Source organism: Microtus oregoni, unplaced genomic scaffold (assembly GCF_018167655.1).
Source record: "Microtus oregoni isolate MIOR12 unplaced genomic scaffold, Mior012 000005F_ref0000423, whole genome shotgun sequence".
Lineage (NCBI taxonomy): Eukaryota > Metazoa > Chordata > Mammalia > Rodentia > Cricetidae > Microtus > Microtus oregoni.
Window position 1 is genome coordinate 1,761,579 of NW_024543064.1, and position 16,424 is coordinate 1,778,002.

At 54.7% G+C, this 16,424-nt stretch overlaps 1 protein-coding gene across 1 annotated transcript; it reads right to left on the bottom strand.

Moving 5' to 3' along the window:
* Nucleotides 1–1,730: 1,730 nt before the first annotated feature.
* On the bottom strand, nucleotides 1,731–15,725 carry LOC121448895 (tetratricopeptide repeat protein 34-like). The gene is made up of 8 exons (XM_041653161.1): nucleotides 14,945–15,725; nucleotides 10,285–11,113; nucleotides 8,573–8,798; nucleotides 7,226–7,430; nucleotides 5,961–6,127; nucleotides 4,988–5,258; nucleotides 4,113–4,327; nucleotides 1,731–2,569 (listed from the first exon to the last, which is right to left on the bottom strand). The coding sequence occupies exons 1-8, from the start codon at nucleotides 15,723–15,725 to the stop codon at nucleotides 2,042–2,044; spliced, it is 3,222 nt and encodes a 1,073-aa protein (XP_041509095.1). The 3' UTR covers nucleotides 1,731–2,041.
* Nucleotides 15,726–16,424: the final 699 nt, after the last annotated feature.

Consider the following 16,424-nt stretch of genomic DNA (forward strand, 5'->3'; position numbering starts at 1 on the left):
AGTATAAGTTCCAGAACGGTGGGGGCCAGTAGCCCTGGAGATGGCCTGTTGGCATAAACCCCAGGTAGGGTGCACGCACAGCTGCCATACACTTCCGACAAGATCTGCAGACTGTAGCGGTGATCTAGCCTGGGACCGTTTCATGAGACAAGGTGTGGGCTGAGGGGCTTGGCCAGCTAGGGCTCACCTCCATCTTCAGGGACTAGAGGTGTTTGGTCAGGGCAGAGGTGGTGGTGAGGAGGAGACACTGTATCTCAGTTCACTCAACTGCTATGACAAAAATATTACTGGCTGGGAACCTTGTCGAGTGAGGTTTATTTATCATGGCTGCGTCCAAGCTGGGCACTGGTTTGTAGTTGACACCTTCCCACTCTGTCCTCACACATGGGTGGGCTGAAGTGTCTTACAAAGCCATTCACCCAGTTCTTAAGGCTCCATCATCACAACCTACTTCCCATCTGCAAGACCCTACACGACGGCACCATCCCCTTGGTAGTAGGGTCTGAACACATGAATTCTGGGAACACAGTCAGACCACAGCAAGGTGCCAGATAAGCAGTGTGTGTGTGTGTGTGTGTGTGTGTGTGTGTGTGTGTGTGAGCGCATGCACACGCACACGCGTGAACATATGCCAAGACCCTGTGAGTTGAACCATGAGGTGCTGGGCGATGCCCCCTTGTGGCTGGAGAAGGAGAGGGTGGGGAGGAGCTTTGCCAGATTTCAGTACCTTCATGCTGAGATGTCCTTGAGTGGATGAATGTGACAGATACCTCAGGTTGAGGGATGGAAGGAACAAAAGGCACAGGGTGGGGAAGGCACGCCCAGGTGACAACTGCCTGCCACCTCCTCTTTCCTGCTGACCCGTCTTTAGTCACCAGGATTCTGTGGCCTTGACCTTGGTCTTGCTGGGTATTGGCAAGTGTCTGTAGTGCCAAGGAATGCACAGGCGGAGAGATGGACAGACGGACAGACGTGTGGTAGGTGAAGGTGGAACCTGGGTATAGGCGCACCAGGCTGTCCTGGAGACTGCAGTGCGGAAGGCAGGCAGGAACCAGACTGTGGCTCATGAAGCCTTTCTAGGCTCCCTGCTCTTCCTGGTCCTCCGTGGAATGCACTGACCCATGGAGACAGAGTTTGGCAGGTCTGGCTCTCACTCCACGGAGGGATGGCAAGGAAGGAGGCTGCTAACCCCATCCAGTCACTTCATTGCTGCCTGGGGATGGGCAGGATTAGGGATCTTGTGTATCTGAGCCTGGGGGTTGGTTTGGCTAGTCTATGGGACTAAGGACTGCAGAAGGAAGGGGCAGAGAGGGCAGCCCAGGGCAAAGGGATGTGTTCAGAATTCAGACACACTGCCCTCACCCTCTCAGAAACCTAGGAAGGGGCTTGTGCCACTTCATGCCAAGCAGCCCTGCCCATTGTCACGAATGAATGAGCCACCCCAGCCTGATCTCTGTGACAGCTTTGGTGATGGTGGTGGTGATGGTGACCGGCTGGAGCCCCATGACAGGGAGCAAGACAGGAGGGGAAGTCTGCCTAGGTCTGGAAATTGCTGTCCCAGCTCAGAAGGATCAAGTCGCATGCTGACAACTTGGACAGGCCCAGGCCAAGTGGAAGCCAGGGTCTCTCAACATCACAAGGATTCAGGGACCTGTGGAGGGAAGGGACTGCGTGGGCTGGGCTTGCTGGTGTGGGCACGGAGTTCCCCGATGAATGGCCTTGCAAAGCCAGTTCCACCTATGCATCCAGGAATCTGGACATTGGGAAAGGTTGAGGCAGGAGTCAGTCCAGACCAGTCTAAGCAGCTTCCTTTCCAAGGAGGGCTCCCCGGGACAGCCCATCTCCCCCAGGACCCTGAGGTGACAGCCCTGATCTTCCTTGTGGCTGCTCCAAGGCCAGGTGTGAGCAGAGGACTGAGGCTGCCCACTTCAGTGGGGCCGTGAGTCACCCAGGACAGCTGTTCTACATAAGCGGGAACTGTCTCCTCCAGTCCAGACAGGGACGAGTGGCCAGTGGAGAGAGCAGCTCTTGGATCTACTGGTCAGTGCAGTCTGCAGCCAGAGGATACCTCCTTGCGGGTCCTCACCTTCAGCCTCTTCAGCCCACGGTGGCTGGGGTCCACCAGGAGGCCATTCTGGGCTGCTGTCCAGGCCTCCTCATAGTGCTGCTCCTCTAGACAGTGCTGCCCATGGGTCAGGAACACACTGGCTGTAGGGCCCCGACCAGGTTGTTCTGCCAGGCTGCTTTGAGCTTGGGCTGGAGACAGGGCCAGGGCCTGGGTGAAGGCCCCTGCAGCTCCATGCGTATCCCCCAGACTCAGCAGCAGGCGACCCCGGGTGCAGAAATCTTCTGTCTGCCTTGTTGGGTCACTGTCCCCTGCACCGTCCTGCAGCACACGATCCAGGTCCCTGAGTGCTCGGTCATACTCCTGCAGCTGGGTCAAGCAGGCCATTCGGAGACGCAAGTAATAAGGCCTGCCACCACCAGCCAGGACAGCCAAAGAACAGTATCCCAGTGCCCGCCTAGGCTGTCCTAAATCCAAGAGGTTGCTTGCTTCCTTGGCAGCGGCCTGCGCCGGGGACACAGAGAAAAAGCAGAGTTAGCCTCTGCTGGAGTGCGGTCCCTTCCCTGTGCAGAAGACCCACCCGCTTCTGGGGGCCTGGACGTGGGTAGAGATGCCTAGAGGTCCCTAGGTAGTCAACTCCATGTGACTGAGGGCTGGCCTAGTATGTGTGCCTCCCCTTGGGTCCCAGGGCTCTGCAGAGCTACTGCTAGGAGGGCTGATGGGTCCCGGGGTCCATAGGAACAGGAACCGGCTTTCCCTCATGGGGTACAGTGCCTTCTCTCTGTACTAGATTGAAGGCTCCCAGGCAGGGCTCTAGGCTTTGAGGTTAGGACAAGGGCATCTGCTCTTCTTATTCCCTTCTGTGTGACCTGCAAGAGCCTCTTGCCCTCCCTGCCGAGCTGCTTGCTCCTCGTGACTGCCGGGTGCAGCTAGAAGGGACTCAGAAACCACCGGTGCAAAGGAGCACCCCGGCTCTGCAGGAGCTCCGCTCCGCCCAGCTCAAGAACCGGTACTGACTGTTTAGTCACTGGCGCAGTATATACAGCAGGACTGCTCTTGGTGGGCGGGACCAGAGCGAGGCAGGAAGCTAAGAAAGGCCACTTCCGGGTTGGTCCCTGTTGCTGGGCAACCGAACGCTGCCTTGCTAAACCCAGCCCTTGGGATCCAACTCCCGTAGGTCTTGGGGTCTCCCTAGTGTTTTCTCGATTCTCCCCTTCAAGCTTCGGGACCTCCCCAGGCCTCCATCTCAAGTCCCCAGTCCCTGCTTGAGCTCCAGGAACCCCGTAGCAGCGCCCTCAGCGCCCCCCCCCCCCCCCAACTCAGAATTCGCCACTCCTCCCATAGCTTTGGGATCGCGATTCCCCTTCTGACCTTTTTAGAGCTTCAGGATCCCACTCCCCAGCCCCCTCCAGTTCTGGGACTCCTATCTGGCACCCAGGACCCCAGAGACATCTCTGATCCCGACCCTGTGTAAGCTTCTCTGGGTTCCCTGACACTCCACCTTCTTCCCTTTCTCTTAGCTCACAGTCCAGATCCCAGACCCCCTGTCCCGAGGCTTTTAGTCCCTTAGAATCTATACTATAGAATACTGTTCTACAGATATGCCCTTTTCCACGTCACTCTGCTGGCAGAATTCAGAGCAATGGAGAGACAGAGGCATTTGGAGAGATGCTTGTTTTGCCTCATGTCAACTCTTGACGCAATGTCTCTCAGACTCCAAGGCCTGGACTTGTATTCGCCCCCCCCCCCCCCTTGCTCTTTCCAGCCTGAGCTGGGTCCTGGGGTGGGCCTTGAACCGGGGTAAGGTGCCCAAGTCATCTATGGCTTGCATGCACAAGCAAAGAAACAGGGTAAGTGTTTCCAGAAATCTTCCATGACCAGATCTGGGGTTTCTTATTCCACCCCACCCCAAACCCAAGGAAACCAGCCAACAGCAAGGAGAGAAGAGCTATCTGGGCTAGGCATGGACTTCTGAAGCTTGTGGTGCTGGGTCAAGGTCAGCATGGGGCTCAGGGGGTCTGTCCCACCCGGCCTCCCACCTTCTCACCTGGGTGAAACTCCGCCGCTCTGGGGATTCAAGGAGACGCAGCAGGAAGCTGAGGTCCTGAGTATCTGTCTCTGCCAGGCACTGCAAGTCATGGGCAGCAGCTGACACAGCTCCCCTTTTAAGCTGGAGCAGGCCTCGCCGGGCCTGGGCAGCCTCTGATGAAGGGCTGAGTTGTAGAGCTTCTTGCAAGTGGGTGCCAGCCTCTTGATACTTGCCTGTGGGGATCAGGGGAAGACAGTCAGTGTGTGTGTGTGTGTGTGTGTGTGTGTGTGTGTGTGTGTGTCTGGGGAAGAGGTATGCCCAGGAAGGGGGACATCTAGCCCCAGGGAGCTACTTTGGTGCCCCCTACTCTGTCTCGGTTGGGGTCCATTGATGGGAGCAGACTCAGCCCCGGTAGGAGCAGAGCTGTGGGGCAGCCCCCTGTAGGCTCTGGAGGACAAACGCAGATGAGAGAGAGCTTCCTTTCAAACAAGGGGTGACAGGGAAACATGCATGGCGCATGTGGACGCACAGGTCCTCTGGGTGTTCCCTGTGCCAGCAGAGGGATCTGACTTGGCAGTGGTGACACGTCTTTAACCCCAGCACTAGGCAGGCAGAGGAAAGTGGATTTCTACGTTTGAGGCCAGCTTGGTCTAAGGAGCGAGTTCCGGGACAGTCAGGGCTACATAGAGAAACCCCGTCTTGGAAAACAAAACAAACAAACAAACAAAAAAGCCAGAGAGTTGCCATTCCACAGGCCCTGCAGGAGTTGGAGGTCACGGGATTTGGAAACATAGACACCATAGTCCAGGGATTCTTTCTCCACTTCACAGAGAATCAACAGAGGATCAGGAGTGTGGGTCAGAGGCCCATGTCCCCCGCTCTTACACACATACCCAGCCCTGTGAAGATGTCTGTGAGAAGCAGGTGCCAACTGGGCTGTGCAGGGTCGATTCTAATCAACGCCTCCCCCATGGCAAGGAGGCTTTGGGTGTCCCCCTCCGCAAGGAGGCCTCCAGTGTCCAGCCACTGGTTCAGGAGGACCTGGAAGCGGCTATGGAGGCCCTGGGTGAGGGGCAACTGAACTTCTGGCTTCAGGGAGTGGATCTCAGAGATCACAGTGCCTGGATCGAGCTTCAGGGCGGAGAGCATGTCCTCCACAGCTTCCTACAAAGGGAGGGAGGCCTGTGAGTGTGGGGGTGGGAGGGCTTTACTCCCATTTTTCAATTCTCTTCTCAAATTCTGTCCATGGAGTCTCAGGGGGTCCGTTCCACCCAGCTTCTCAACTTCCCTATCCTGACTATCCCGGCCTACCTACCTGTTAGCGTTCAGGCATCTGTACTGGCTGGCCTGCCCTCCCCCCCCACCTCTCTCTCCTGCCACTTTTGTCCCCAGAGACTGGTTTCTTACCCCCAGCCCTTTCTGCCTCTTCTCTCTCCTCTCCAAATAAACCTCCTATGTGAGCCTTGTTGCATGGTGTGATTTCTCTTCGTGGAGTTTTAAAATACATTACAACACTACCACCTGCACAGGTTTACTAAGATCCACTAGCTGCTCCAAAGCCTTGCAGATCTATCCCTGCAGACTGAGGCAGGAAAACGTGAAAGGTGAAGCTGTGGGAATGTGACTCTCGTTCTCTGTAAGTGCTTGTGGGCAGAAGAGTTCTGACGTGCACCCTGATGGATGGAATGTCATAGGCCACCTTTTTGGGGGTGACTTCTGCCAGGCTCCTAGCTGCAGCGGGCTCATATGGGCCCCGTCACTGGAAGCCTGACCTTGCTCACCTTCCTTCAGCAGAGGAGGAAGGTAGCACCCCGGTCTCCCTCACGTCTGCTTGCCTAGGCCCAGGTGGGGAGGATGGGCTGGCACCTGAAGCTGGTCCAGGGCCAGGTGCACGAGTGCTCGGCCACACAAAGCTTGCACGTTCCTTGGCTCCTCCCGAAGCATGGAGTTGAAGTCAAACATGGCAGTCTTCTTCTGACCCAGGATCCCATAACAGCGGGCTCGGGTGAGGAGGGACTCATTGGCCCGACTCCCTGAAGGAAGTACATGTGGTCAGGACAGGGCTTTGGCTAGGGCTCTTGTACAGGGTCCCATACAGTGTCCAATCTGGGTGGGCAAAGGGATACAAGGTCCACCCTGGGGTGCTAAAACTCCATTGGGTATTAAGACTCTGTCAGGCCACCAGGGTTACTGGCCACAGGGCAGAAGCCCAACCAGGGTGGGTGGTGCCTGGGAGAACTAGTGGATGATTGGGGTGTTCTTGGAAGGTCTATGCCACTGTTTTGGTGGAAGGGGGTAAGACAAGTTCCTTAGGCCAGGGTAGAGAAAGGAAAGATGTGGTAGGTAGACTGAGGATCAGAGTGGGCAGCTATTCCCAGCGAACTCTGGGAGGTGGAGCCTTTCCCCAGACAGACTGCCTCCATCACACTCCTGTACATCTGCCTAGTGTCCCACACAGGGAACCACACACTCCCTCTGCAGGCCATTCTGGGCCCTGACCTTCCCCTGTCACTGATGACCTGCTGGACTGGGTACACCAACCGTTCCTCTTCCTCCTCCTACGAGCTCCCTTCCACCTACTCTGAGGAGCAAGTGGTGGGGAGGTGCCAGCACAAGTCACCAAGAAGCCACCACGATCAGAATGCAGGACTACCCAACTCCCACCCCTGACCCTGCCGGGCTCCAGGGACTTGTTCTTGCACCGTGGCACTCGAGTACTGCGCTCCAGCATGCTCGGGGAGCCTGCTGCAACCCAGATGAGAAGACTTGGCCAGATGTGGAGGCCAGGTATGGGCATAGAAAACCTGCCACTACTGTAAAGGGCTCAGGGAAGCCAAGATCTGGACTACACCTCAGAGGGGAGCAGGCAGAAAGGTAGCACCTTGCTCTCCCTCACTCCTGCTTGCCCCGCAGAACAGAGTCCCAGCTGGACCAGGCCTTCCTCAGGCTTTGATACACTCAGCAGATAGCTAGGGTTCAGCACGTAGGTGATCTTGGTAAATGGTCCCATCTCATCTACACTGTGGAGTCTCAAAAGCACAGGATTGTGTGGAGCAGGCTTGATCTCAGATCCCATGTCTCCCATGCATCTGGCATAGGATCAGACCCCTGGGGCTGGTGGGGGTTCCTACCTGCAGCAAAGATGGCCAGAGAGAGGTACGCGATGGCTTCCCTGGTGTGGGCCTCGCTCTCTGCCCCCCCTGGCCGTGTCTGCAGTATGTTTAATGCCCGTGTGTGACAGTGACTTTGCAGCAGCTTCAGGTCCTCCTGGTGGAAGACGTCCAGGGTGTGCTGGAGACAGGCGGTGTTTCCAGACTGGGCCACCTTCTTCACCAGCTGTGGGGCGAGAGGGGAGTCTTTGCTGTGATCTCCATTGTTCCTCGTTTCTTACTACCCACGCCCTTCCCAGCACTAGCTGCTCTGTGTAGGTCCTGGCTCTGCATTCACAAGCCTGGGGTGGGGGAAAGCTGTCTGTTTTGAGCACTGGAAGGTTTTCCAGGAATTGAAGTCCCGGCCATTTAAGCCCTTGAAGGTATGTTTGGCCTCCGTTTACTGTGCCTCCTCCTGAGAGGACAGGGATGTGGGGGGTGAAGAAGCATAGAATGCAGCAGCAGAAACTGATAGGTGGGGTGGGCTCCTTTTCCTGAGTCTTGATGTCATTCTCTGTCATGTGGGTGGAGACCCCACCCCAACAAGCTGACCCAAGGAAGGCTTGAATAAATTTGAGCAGGAGACCTCAGAACAGCAAGTGACGGGGACTCTAGGGAGCTGCTCATAAGGTGTGGACCAAAAGCCAAGGGTCTGGCCGGGCTCTAGCCAGGGGTTCTCCTCTCTCCATGATTCCATCCTAGGAGACACAACTGTTCCCCATGGGCCTGGTATAGACTCCTTACCCCGGCAGAGAAGGATTGGTTAGTTCCAAGTTTCTGCCCATCCTTCTGCCCAGAGAATCAAGGTTCCAGCCAAACCAGAGGAGAATGAAGAAGCTGGCTGGTCCCTCAGCCCAGACTTCATGGCCAGAAATCTCCCCAGAAACATGAACTGTGAACCTTGGTGCAAACAGAAAGCTCACAATGCCTGGGCCAGGTCTTAAACTCCACCATTCCGAGAGCAGGGGTTCTCAGAGGCTGGGAAGCAGGGGTCAAGAGTCTTGTAAAGCTGCACCTCTATTCCAGGCAGAGTTAGGCTTGAGTAGGAACTCAGACTATAATCCATTGGTTCTTGGCCACTTTTCACTACACCACAGTCAAAGCAAGTAGGAGCACCTACTGTGTGCAGGTGCCTCTCAGGTCCTGAGACCTCCCTCAGCCAATGAAGCTCAGAGAGGTGAGGGATGGCCGCAGGTGGTGGTGTGGGGCTTTATTTGCCTATTTCAAAGCCCAAGCTGTAGGAAGCAGATATGGGGCCATGGGATGCACGTCGTTCTCCGCAGAGCAGTGCCCGCTCCAATCTGCACACACCCACCTGGGTCTTCTCACCTGGTTGGCATCATAGCAGAAGCCCCTCCTCAGCTGAAGCAGGGCCAGTCGCACCAGCACAGGGGCCGCTTGGGGCTTCCGGGACAAGGCAATCCGCAGGGATTTGTGAGCATCATCCAGGCGGCCCAAGAGGTACAGGGCATCGGCCACCAAGAGGCAGGAAGTCTCATCCTCTGCATCCAGCTCCATCAGCAGCATGGCCAGCTGGTAGACACCATAGGCATCCCTATGGAGAAGGTGGTTCAGTGTGGGACAGGCCTTTTCCTGTACCCCTACATCACTCACGATGTCAGGCCTCAGGTGACTCTTGCCCCCAACCATGCCTGTAGTCTGGATAGCTCCTTTCCTAATGAGCTGCAGAGAGAGGACCACGTCACCTCTCTCCAAACTCCCAACTGCCCCTTCACCCTCCCCATGCTCTTTCCACCACCCCACAGGGCAGGCCCTCTGCAGAAGAAGGGACCAAAGTCACCTAAGGACCCTGAGCAGACCCTGCCTCAGTTTCCTTTCTTATTAATATAAGAATTGATGGTGAAGCGTAACAGCAATAGGAATACACACCAGGGCAGAGGGAGCTCAAGGGTGGGCATGGGGTGTGGACTAATGGTGGTGGGCGAAGGCTGGGCAGAGGGAGGTACACCCCTCCCGCAGCGTGTCACATGGGCTTGGGAGGGCAGGGTGGGTGCTACTTGAAGTCAAAGACCTTCCTTGGAGTGGTCTCCTGAGCCAGAGCTACACCTGTCCGCACTTTGGGACAAGTTGTTATGGAGACAAGGTATCACAAATGTCTTTAGCAACAAAAGGAAACATCACTCAAGTTTAGGAGGAGGATGCAAGCTGCAGCACAAACTCCGTATCTTGAGGCCTTTCACATGCGCACTAAGAAAAGGCTAGAACGATGCATTGTAGGGGTCTGATGTTCAGAGGGTCTCATTCCTTCCATTTAAAAAGGAAAACAATGGGGGCTGGAGAGATGGCTCAATGGCTAAGAGCACTGGCTGTTTTCCTAGCGGACTAGGGTTCAATTGCCAGCACCCATATGGTGACCACAGCTGTAATTCCAGTACCAAGGTCTGAAGCCCTCTTCTGGCTTTTGCTGGTACTATAGGCATGTGATATACATATAGGCAAGCAAAACAAAACGGAAAAAAAATCACAAAATAAAATGTAAATACTTCATTTAAAAAATTGTGGGGTGTGTGTGTGTGTGTGTGTGTGTGTGTGTAAACGAGAGCAGTTGTCCTTGGAGGCCAAAGGCAAGGGTTCTCTTGAAGCTGGAGTTATAGGCACTGTATACATACTGCTGGGAACTGAACTCAGGTTCTTACTAGCACTTTTTCTCAACTCTTAAGCCATCTCATCAGCCCCCTGACCTTTTCGCTTCTTGCTTTTCTTTTTCTTTTTCCTGTGTGTTTTTGAAACACGGGCTCACTTTGTAGCCCAGGCTGACCTGGAACTCTATAGCTCAAGCTGTCTTCATGGCGATCCTCCTGTATCCGTCTCCCAAGGGCTGGGATTGCAGGTGTGAGCCTCCACCTAACTTAATGTATTCCTAACATTAAGGGGAGGAAGCCCACAAGGCACCACTTTCTGAGATCCAGGATCCTGAGATCCAGATTCCCACCGTTAGCAACCCAGCCGATCCTAGCACAGTGTTCTATCAGACATCCCTACCTAACTTCCCCCATCTCCAGCGCGGGGCAGGCTCTCACCCCTCCTGCGCCTGTGCTGCAGGGCCAGCACCCCGCACAGCCTTCCTCGTGCAGCTAGGCGAGCGCAGCAGCATCTTGCGGCCCTCCTCCCGCAGCACGGTCAGCAGCAGCCCTCTCTGGTTCCAGGGCACATAGGCTTTGGCGACTAGCAGCGTCTCCTCCGGCCGCAGCCGGCAGGCGGTGACATAGTCCAGCGCGCCCAGGAAGGTGCTGCCCTCCAGCACCCGCAGCAGCCCTCGGCCGCACAGCGCGCGCACGCAGCCTCCCGCGTGCGGCGCCCCGCGCTCCACCACCGCCTGGAAGTCCTCGCGCGCGCGCCGCGCATCACCCGCGTGCAGCGCACAGAAGCCGCGCAGCGCCAGGAGCGGCGCGAGGTCTCCGGTGCGGTCCCCGATGCGCTCCCCAGGACGCCTGGGGTGCAGGAGACGCTCACACTGCGTGCGAGCGCCCCCCACGTCCCCGGCCAGCAGCAGACACTCGGCCAAGCGAATCCCTAGCGCGAGTCGCCTTCGGGCGGGAGCCACACGGAGCAGGACCTGGAGCGCGTGGGTCACAGGAACCAAGAGCTCGCGGTCCGCGTCCTCTCGCAGCTCCCGGCGGCTTCGCACAGCCTCCAGGAAGCGGTCGAAGCCCACGTCCGCGGCTTCCAGCGCCTGAGCCTGCACGCGTTCGCGGTCCTCGGCCGACAGCAGTGCCTGGAAGTGCCTCCGTGCTCCGGCGGGACTCTCACGGAAGGCCTCCTGTAGGTCCAGCAGCATGTCCCCCGCTCGGCCGTCCAGGAAGAAGGCCGCAGCTGCGCGGGTGACCAGCAGGGCTGCCAGGTGCTCACCTGGGGAGAGAAACCTGTATTGTTCTGCCTTCCGAAAGCTCTTTCTGTCAGCTCAGGGTATCTCCCCTAAGTCCGCAGGTAACCCAGGACCCTGGAACCACAAGGACGACCCCAAATGGCGCCCATGAGTGATGCCATAGCATCCACGCCAGCACCACAGCTGGTGCCACCCATCACTGTTCCTCCTGATTCTGGGTAGGCATCACCTCTCAGTCCCAATCGAAATTTATTTACATTTCCTTCCGCCCTGACTTCCAGCGATGGGTTTTAGTTTCCTTTTCAGGGATGTAACCCCATCCAACCCACTCTGTGAAACTGGGATTCTGAGTCTTGACTTTGTAGGGTCACCAGTCCTGGAATCTTTGCATCCTACCATCTCGGGACCAAATGCTTTCCTGTAGGAAAAGATAGCAGAAGGAGGGGCTCAGTAATCTGAAGCCCTTACCGGAAGAGTGGGTGGAGGTCACTGGCTGAATCTCCTGATTTCTATCCCTTCCCATTGTTAGCTTGGGGGTTACAGTGATGGACACCCCCCAAGGTGTGAGGATGGATGTGGGGAGCACACTATCACAGCCCTGAACCCAGTAAAACTACAAACAACCAGTTTGCACAGATTGACCAAGAAACACGCCTCCAACAGGGTCCCCTGCCCAAAGGTGTAAACAGAAGAAAGATCAACACTGGAAACAGCCGCACTTCCTTCCAAGAATGCAAACACACACACACACACACACACACACACACACGTTCGATTTCTTCATCGTCCCATAGGCTGTTAAGGCTCTATTCATTTTTTCTTCTGTTTTTTTTTTTTTGTATTAGAGTATCTATTTTATTTTAAATTTTGATGACTCTTCTCTTATCTTTATAGTGTTGATTTTTCATTATTATTTCACTTTTGAATTAATTTCCATTTTTTGGGTGATGCTGAGTAGCAAATCCAGGTCTGTGTACATGTTAGTCAAGCATTTCACCACTGAGTTATGCTACCTCCGCTAGTATTTTTTAAGTTGTAGACCAGACATTTGAGCAATGCCCTGCAAAGACTCTCATTTAAGTATGCTCCTCAGATGAGGGCTGAATTTTGTATTTGTAGCCAGTTAAGTTGCCTGGACTCAAACTCCGAATTCTGTAGCAGAAATAATTAAAACCCAGAGACAGAAATTGGGGTTCAACCTGAAAACCAGAAAAGCCAAGCCAGTAGAGAAATCTTAACCTCTACCAAGGCTGGGCAACCACAAACTAAGCAAACTAAGCCCCTCTCTCCTCCCATTTTATATTCCCTCTAGTGCTGGGATTAAGGGCATGTGACTCCCTAGTGCTGGGATTAAAGGTGTAGGCCATTCCACCTGGATTTATTTCTGCATTAATATTGTGTAGTCCAGGGTGGCATTGAACTCACAGAGATTCATCTGACTCTGTCACTCAAATCCTGGGATTAAAGGTGTGTGTCACCACTGCCTGACCTCTAGTGGCTTTAGCTTTGCCTCTGGTCTTCAGGGAAGATTTATTTATCAAAATACAAATAGACCACTACAAAATTCTGTCAAATTCTCTTTTTGGTTCTTCCTGATGCTTCACAGGGACCATCTTGTCTCTCCTGTGTGCATCCAGTTCAGCAATCAGCCATGGGCTTAACATTAAGATTCTGCACCGCATCCTTCCCGTGGCCCCCTCCTCGGGACTCTCTGTTCAGGAGCCCACTCTTCTTAAACCTGGGCTTTCAGTTGTACGCATGATTGCAGAGATGCTAAAGGAAAAGCCTCCGAGCTCCCACCTCCAGGCAGTCACCAGCCGACACCTTCCTTCAAATACTTGGCTTTTGATACTTCATCCAAAACAGGTAGCTGTCGCCCGTGGGACAGGTGACCTGTGAGGACCATCCACCTTTCCCAGAGCCGGATCCGCCCTTAGCTTTAGTGATGTCGATGGCCCGGGACTTCTAAGACACCATCTCACTGCTTTCATTTTCGGTTTTCTGGGGTTCCCTAACGAATTTCCTTTCCAATCAGCTGTGTAAAGAAAACGCTTTCCCCTTGCTGTACTTCTCCTCCATCTTGTTTCCACGGTGCTGGATACTTTCTCCAGGTTTTGTTGCTGCGTTTTCTCTTTGGGGAAGTTTTTGCCAGTTATTCTATTTATTTATTAATCTCACTGATATGTAGGAATTTCACAAATCTCTGCATACTGGGTTCCCTGCCCTGTGGGGAGTCCAAGGACCACCCACCTCCATCCAGGTCTAGTAAGGTGAGCATTCAAACTGCCTAGGCTCTCACAAAGCCAGTACGTGCAGCAGAATCAAAAACCCATTGCCATTGTTCTTGAGTTCTCAGTAGTCCTCATTGTCCGCTATGTTCAGTGAGTCCGATTTTATCCCATGCTTTTTCAGACCCGGGCCAGCTGGCCTTGGTGAGTTCCCGATAGAACATCCCCATTTTCTCAGTGTGTGGGTGCACCCCTCGCGGTCCTGAGTTCCTTGCTCGTGCTCTCTCTCCCTCTGTTCCTGATTTGGACCTTGAGATTTCAGTCCGGTGCTCTTTTATTTTTACTTTTATGTGTGAGTGTTTTATATGCATGTATATCTGTGCACCATGTGTGTGCTGTGTCCATGGAGGTCAGAAGAGGGCATCAGATCTCCTGGAATGGGAGTTACAGATGGTTGTGAGCTGCCATGTAGGTCTTGGGGAGCTGAATCCAGCTCTTCTGCAAGAACAGCCAGTGCTTTTTAATGCTGAGGCAGCCCTCCAATCTCATATGTTCTTTTAGTATATTACTGAACGTGGTGAATCATATTATTCTGCAAACGTAAACTTAGCAAGTTCAATATTATCTGTTGCTTTTGTTTGTTTTGAGACGGAGTCTCACCGTACAGCCTGACTGGCCCGGAATTCACTATGTAAACAGACTGGCCTTGAATTCACATCCATCCTGCTAGTCCTGCTTCTGTAGCCAGAGTGCTGGGATTACAGGTGTGTCCCATCACATCCAGCTAAGTCCTCTATGATGTGATGCACTTTTGCCGACCACACACATCAGAGCCAGGACATGGAGCTTCCGGTTCTTGCCAATTCCTTCCTGTTCCTGTTTATTATGTTCCGGCCGGCAGGGACCCTGGCATTCAGCAGACACTTTGTCTCTCTTTGCCACATCCCAGCGACTTTGTGTGACCACAGCTGACTACAGACTGAAGTCCACAGAAAAATGACAAAGTAAAAGAAATCTTTACTCTTTATACGTTGATTACCTTAGGTGTTGTGTTACAGCCAGAGAAAGCTGCTAGCGTAGGGTTGCTGTCCTCGTTAACCCCTCCCCAGTCAAGTCTTTAAATCATTCTTGGTTCACAGTGTGTGACTCAGTGACACCTCAGATCCATTATTTCCCTCTTCCCTCAGCCCCCACCTTCTTAGTGCCCTCGCTCCAGCCTTCCACCTTCCCAGCGCCTGTCTCCTTCAGCTTCCCTAAGACTCCTGACTTTCCAGTCTTCCAACCTCCTCCCAGACTTCCAGATCCCAGCAAGTCTGGCCTGTTTCTGACTCCTGAATCACACTCATACACAATACCAGAAGAAGCATGGTTGAGGCTCAGCTGAAAAGCCACCTCTTCTGGGAAGCCCTCTCTGCTAACAGCCAGATTTGTGCCTTGCATTTTATAAGGCAAGAACCTTGTTTGTTCCCTTCTGGGTTCTCTATCTTTTCACTGTGGTTTCCCCAGCTCCAGCACCAGCCCTTGCCCCACCCCAGCTTTGGTCCCACCACAGACAGGTTTTAACTGTTGTTGGAGTGACCGTCGCCACGGCTCTCGGGGGTTGTGACTAGTGATTCACTGTCCTACCTTGGGGTCTGCTCCCCGTTGGGTCAGGCTGAAGGTCCCGGCTGCACGCTGCCAGGCAGTCTTCAAATCTGCCTCTATGAAGCAGAGCTTTAGGTGACATGGCCTCCACCCAGATGCCCCTGGGGTCCAGGGCCTTCAGGAGTGCCCGGCAGTTGGTCTCTTGTGGGCCGCTGCTCTCTGTGGCCTTCAGGAGTCCTGAGAGGTAGTCCTGGAGGATGCCAAGCAGCATGGGGAGATAGGGCTGCTGGTGGCTATGGATGAAGGCCACCGTCCGGTCTGCACTGGAGGCATAGGTCTGAAGATAGGCAGCTATGCCCTCACTGACCTGGTCCACTGAGAGGACCCAGGCTAGGGCACGGGTCAGCTGTAGCTCCAGGGTCTGCTGGGAGTGTGTATCCAACAGGGCATTGCAACGCTGTACCACCTCCGTGTGGCGCCCGTGGGCCAGCAGGCCAGCTAAAAAGTACAGGACAGTGGCAGGGTGGTCTGGGTAAATGGCACCAAGGAAGGCAGAGGCCAGTGGCCCTGTCAGGGAGACCACGGTCATGCCATCCCAGTGGATATCAGGAATCTGGCTGTCCCCACGACACCAGGCCTCCAGTGTGGCCACCACAGGTACCCCTGGGGCCTCAGCCAGGAAAGCCTGCACATGCCGCACAGCCGAAGGGGCATGACAGCTGAAGGCCGCCAGGTAGAAGCCTGTGGCTAAAGGCAGCACCCCAAGGGCCAGGTGCTTGTCCCCCTCCTGGCAAAGGCAGACCGCGAGCTCCTGAGCTGACATCAGGGTCTCAGTCCCCACTGGTCCGTGTTCGGTCTTCATGAGTACCACCGATACCTACAGAAGGGGAATTGTATTAGTGTCGAGGTTCAAGTTCACCTGCCCCATAGCCTCTCTTGAGTCTGACCTCAGAGCAACTTCCCAGTTCCTTCCACTGAGACCTCAGAACCTGTACAGACCCTGCTGGACGGAACCTGGGACCTGGTTACCAAAGAGACATTTTTGGAACCCCTTGACAGGCTGTCTCCGTTAGCGGGACTTGGGTTCTACTGAGGCCCGCCAGTTTGGGTTTCAAGTTACTACTCTTATCTCTTGAGCCTCAGTTTTCCTCTTTGTCAAGTGGGATGGGACCCTGCCTACTCAGGTCAGCCTCAGGGGGCCTTGGTGTCCACGTCTGGGGAGCAGCTGAGTGCTTAAGGGGTCAGGGCCTGGGCATAGTCTGGGACCCCTGGATCCCTCTGTCAGGAAGGCAAATAGCTGCAGGGTCTCGGAGCTCCAACCCAGCACAGTACCCCCACCAACCTGCTCAAGCCTGGGGGGTGCAGGCTGAGGGCTGGGGCTGGAGCTGGGTGTGGAACGGCACAAGAATCCACGGTGAGTTCTGAGGTAAGACCCCAGGACTAACTTGTCTTCTAACCCTGGCCTCTGACCCCAGGAACTACTCTTGGCCTTTCATTTCCTGGTCCCCAAATGCTTTCAGTG

Coding starts and splice junctions, on each gene's coding strand:
- LOC121448895 (XM_041653161.1), bottom strand. CDS start 15,725: ATGTCAGCTCAGGAGCTCGCGGTCTGCCTTTGCCAGGAGGGGGACAAG. Junction 8,799..10,284: donor GCAGCACAGGCGCAGGAGGG/GTGAGAGCCTGC, acceptor CCTTCTCCATAG/GGATGCCTATGGTGTCTACC. Junction 6,128..7,225: donor TCTGGCCATCTTTGCTGCAG/GTAGGAACCCCC, acceptor TACTTCCTTCAG/GGAGTCGGGCCAATGAGTCC.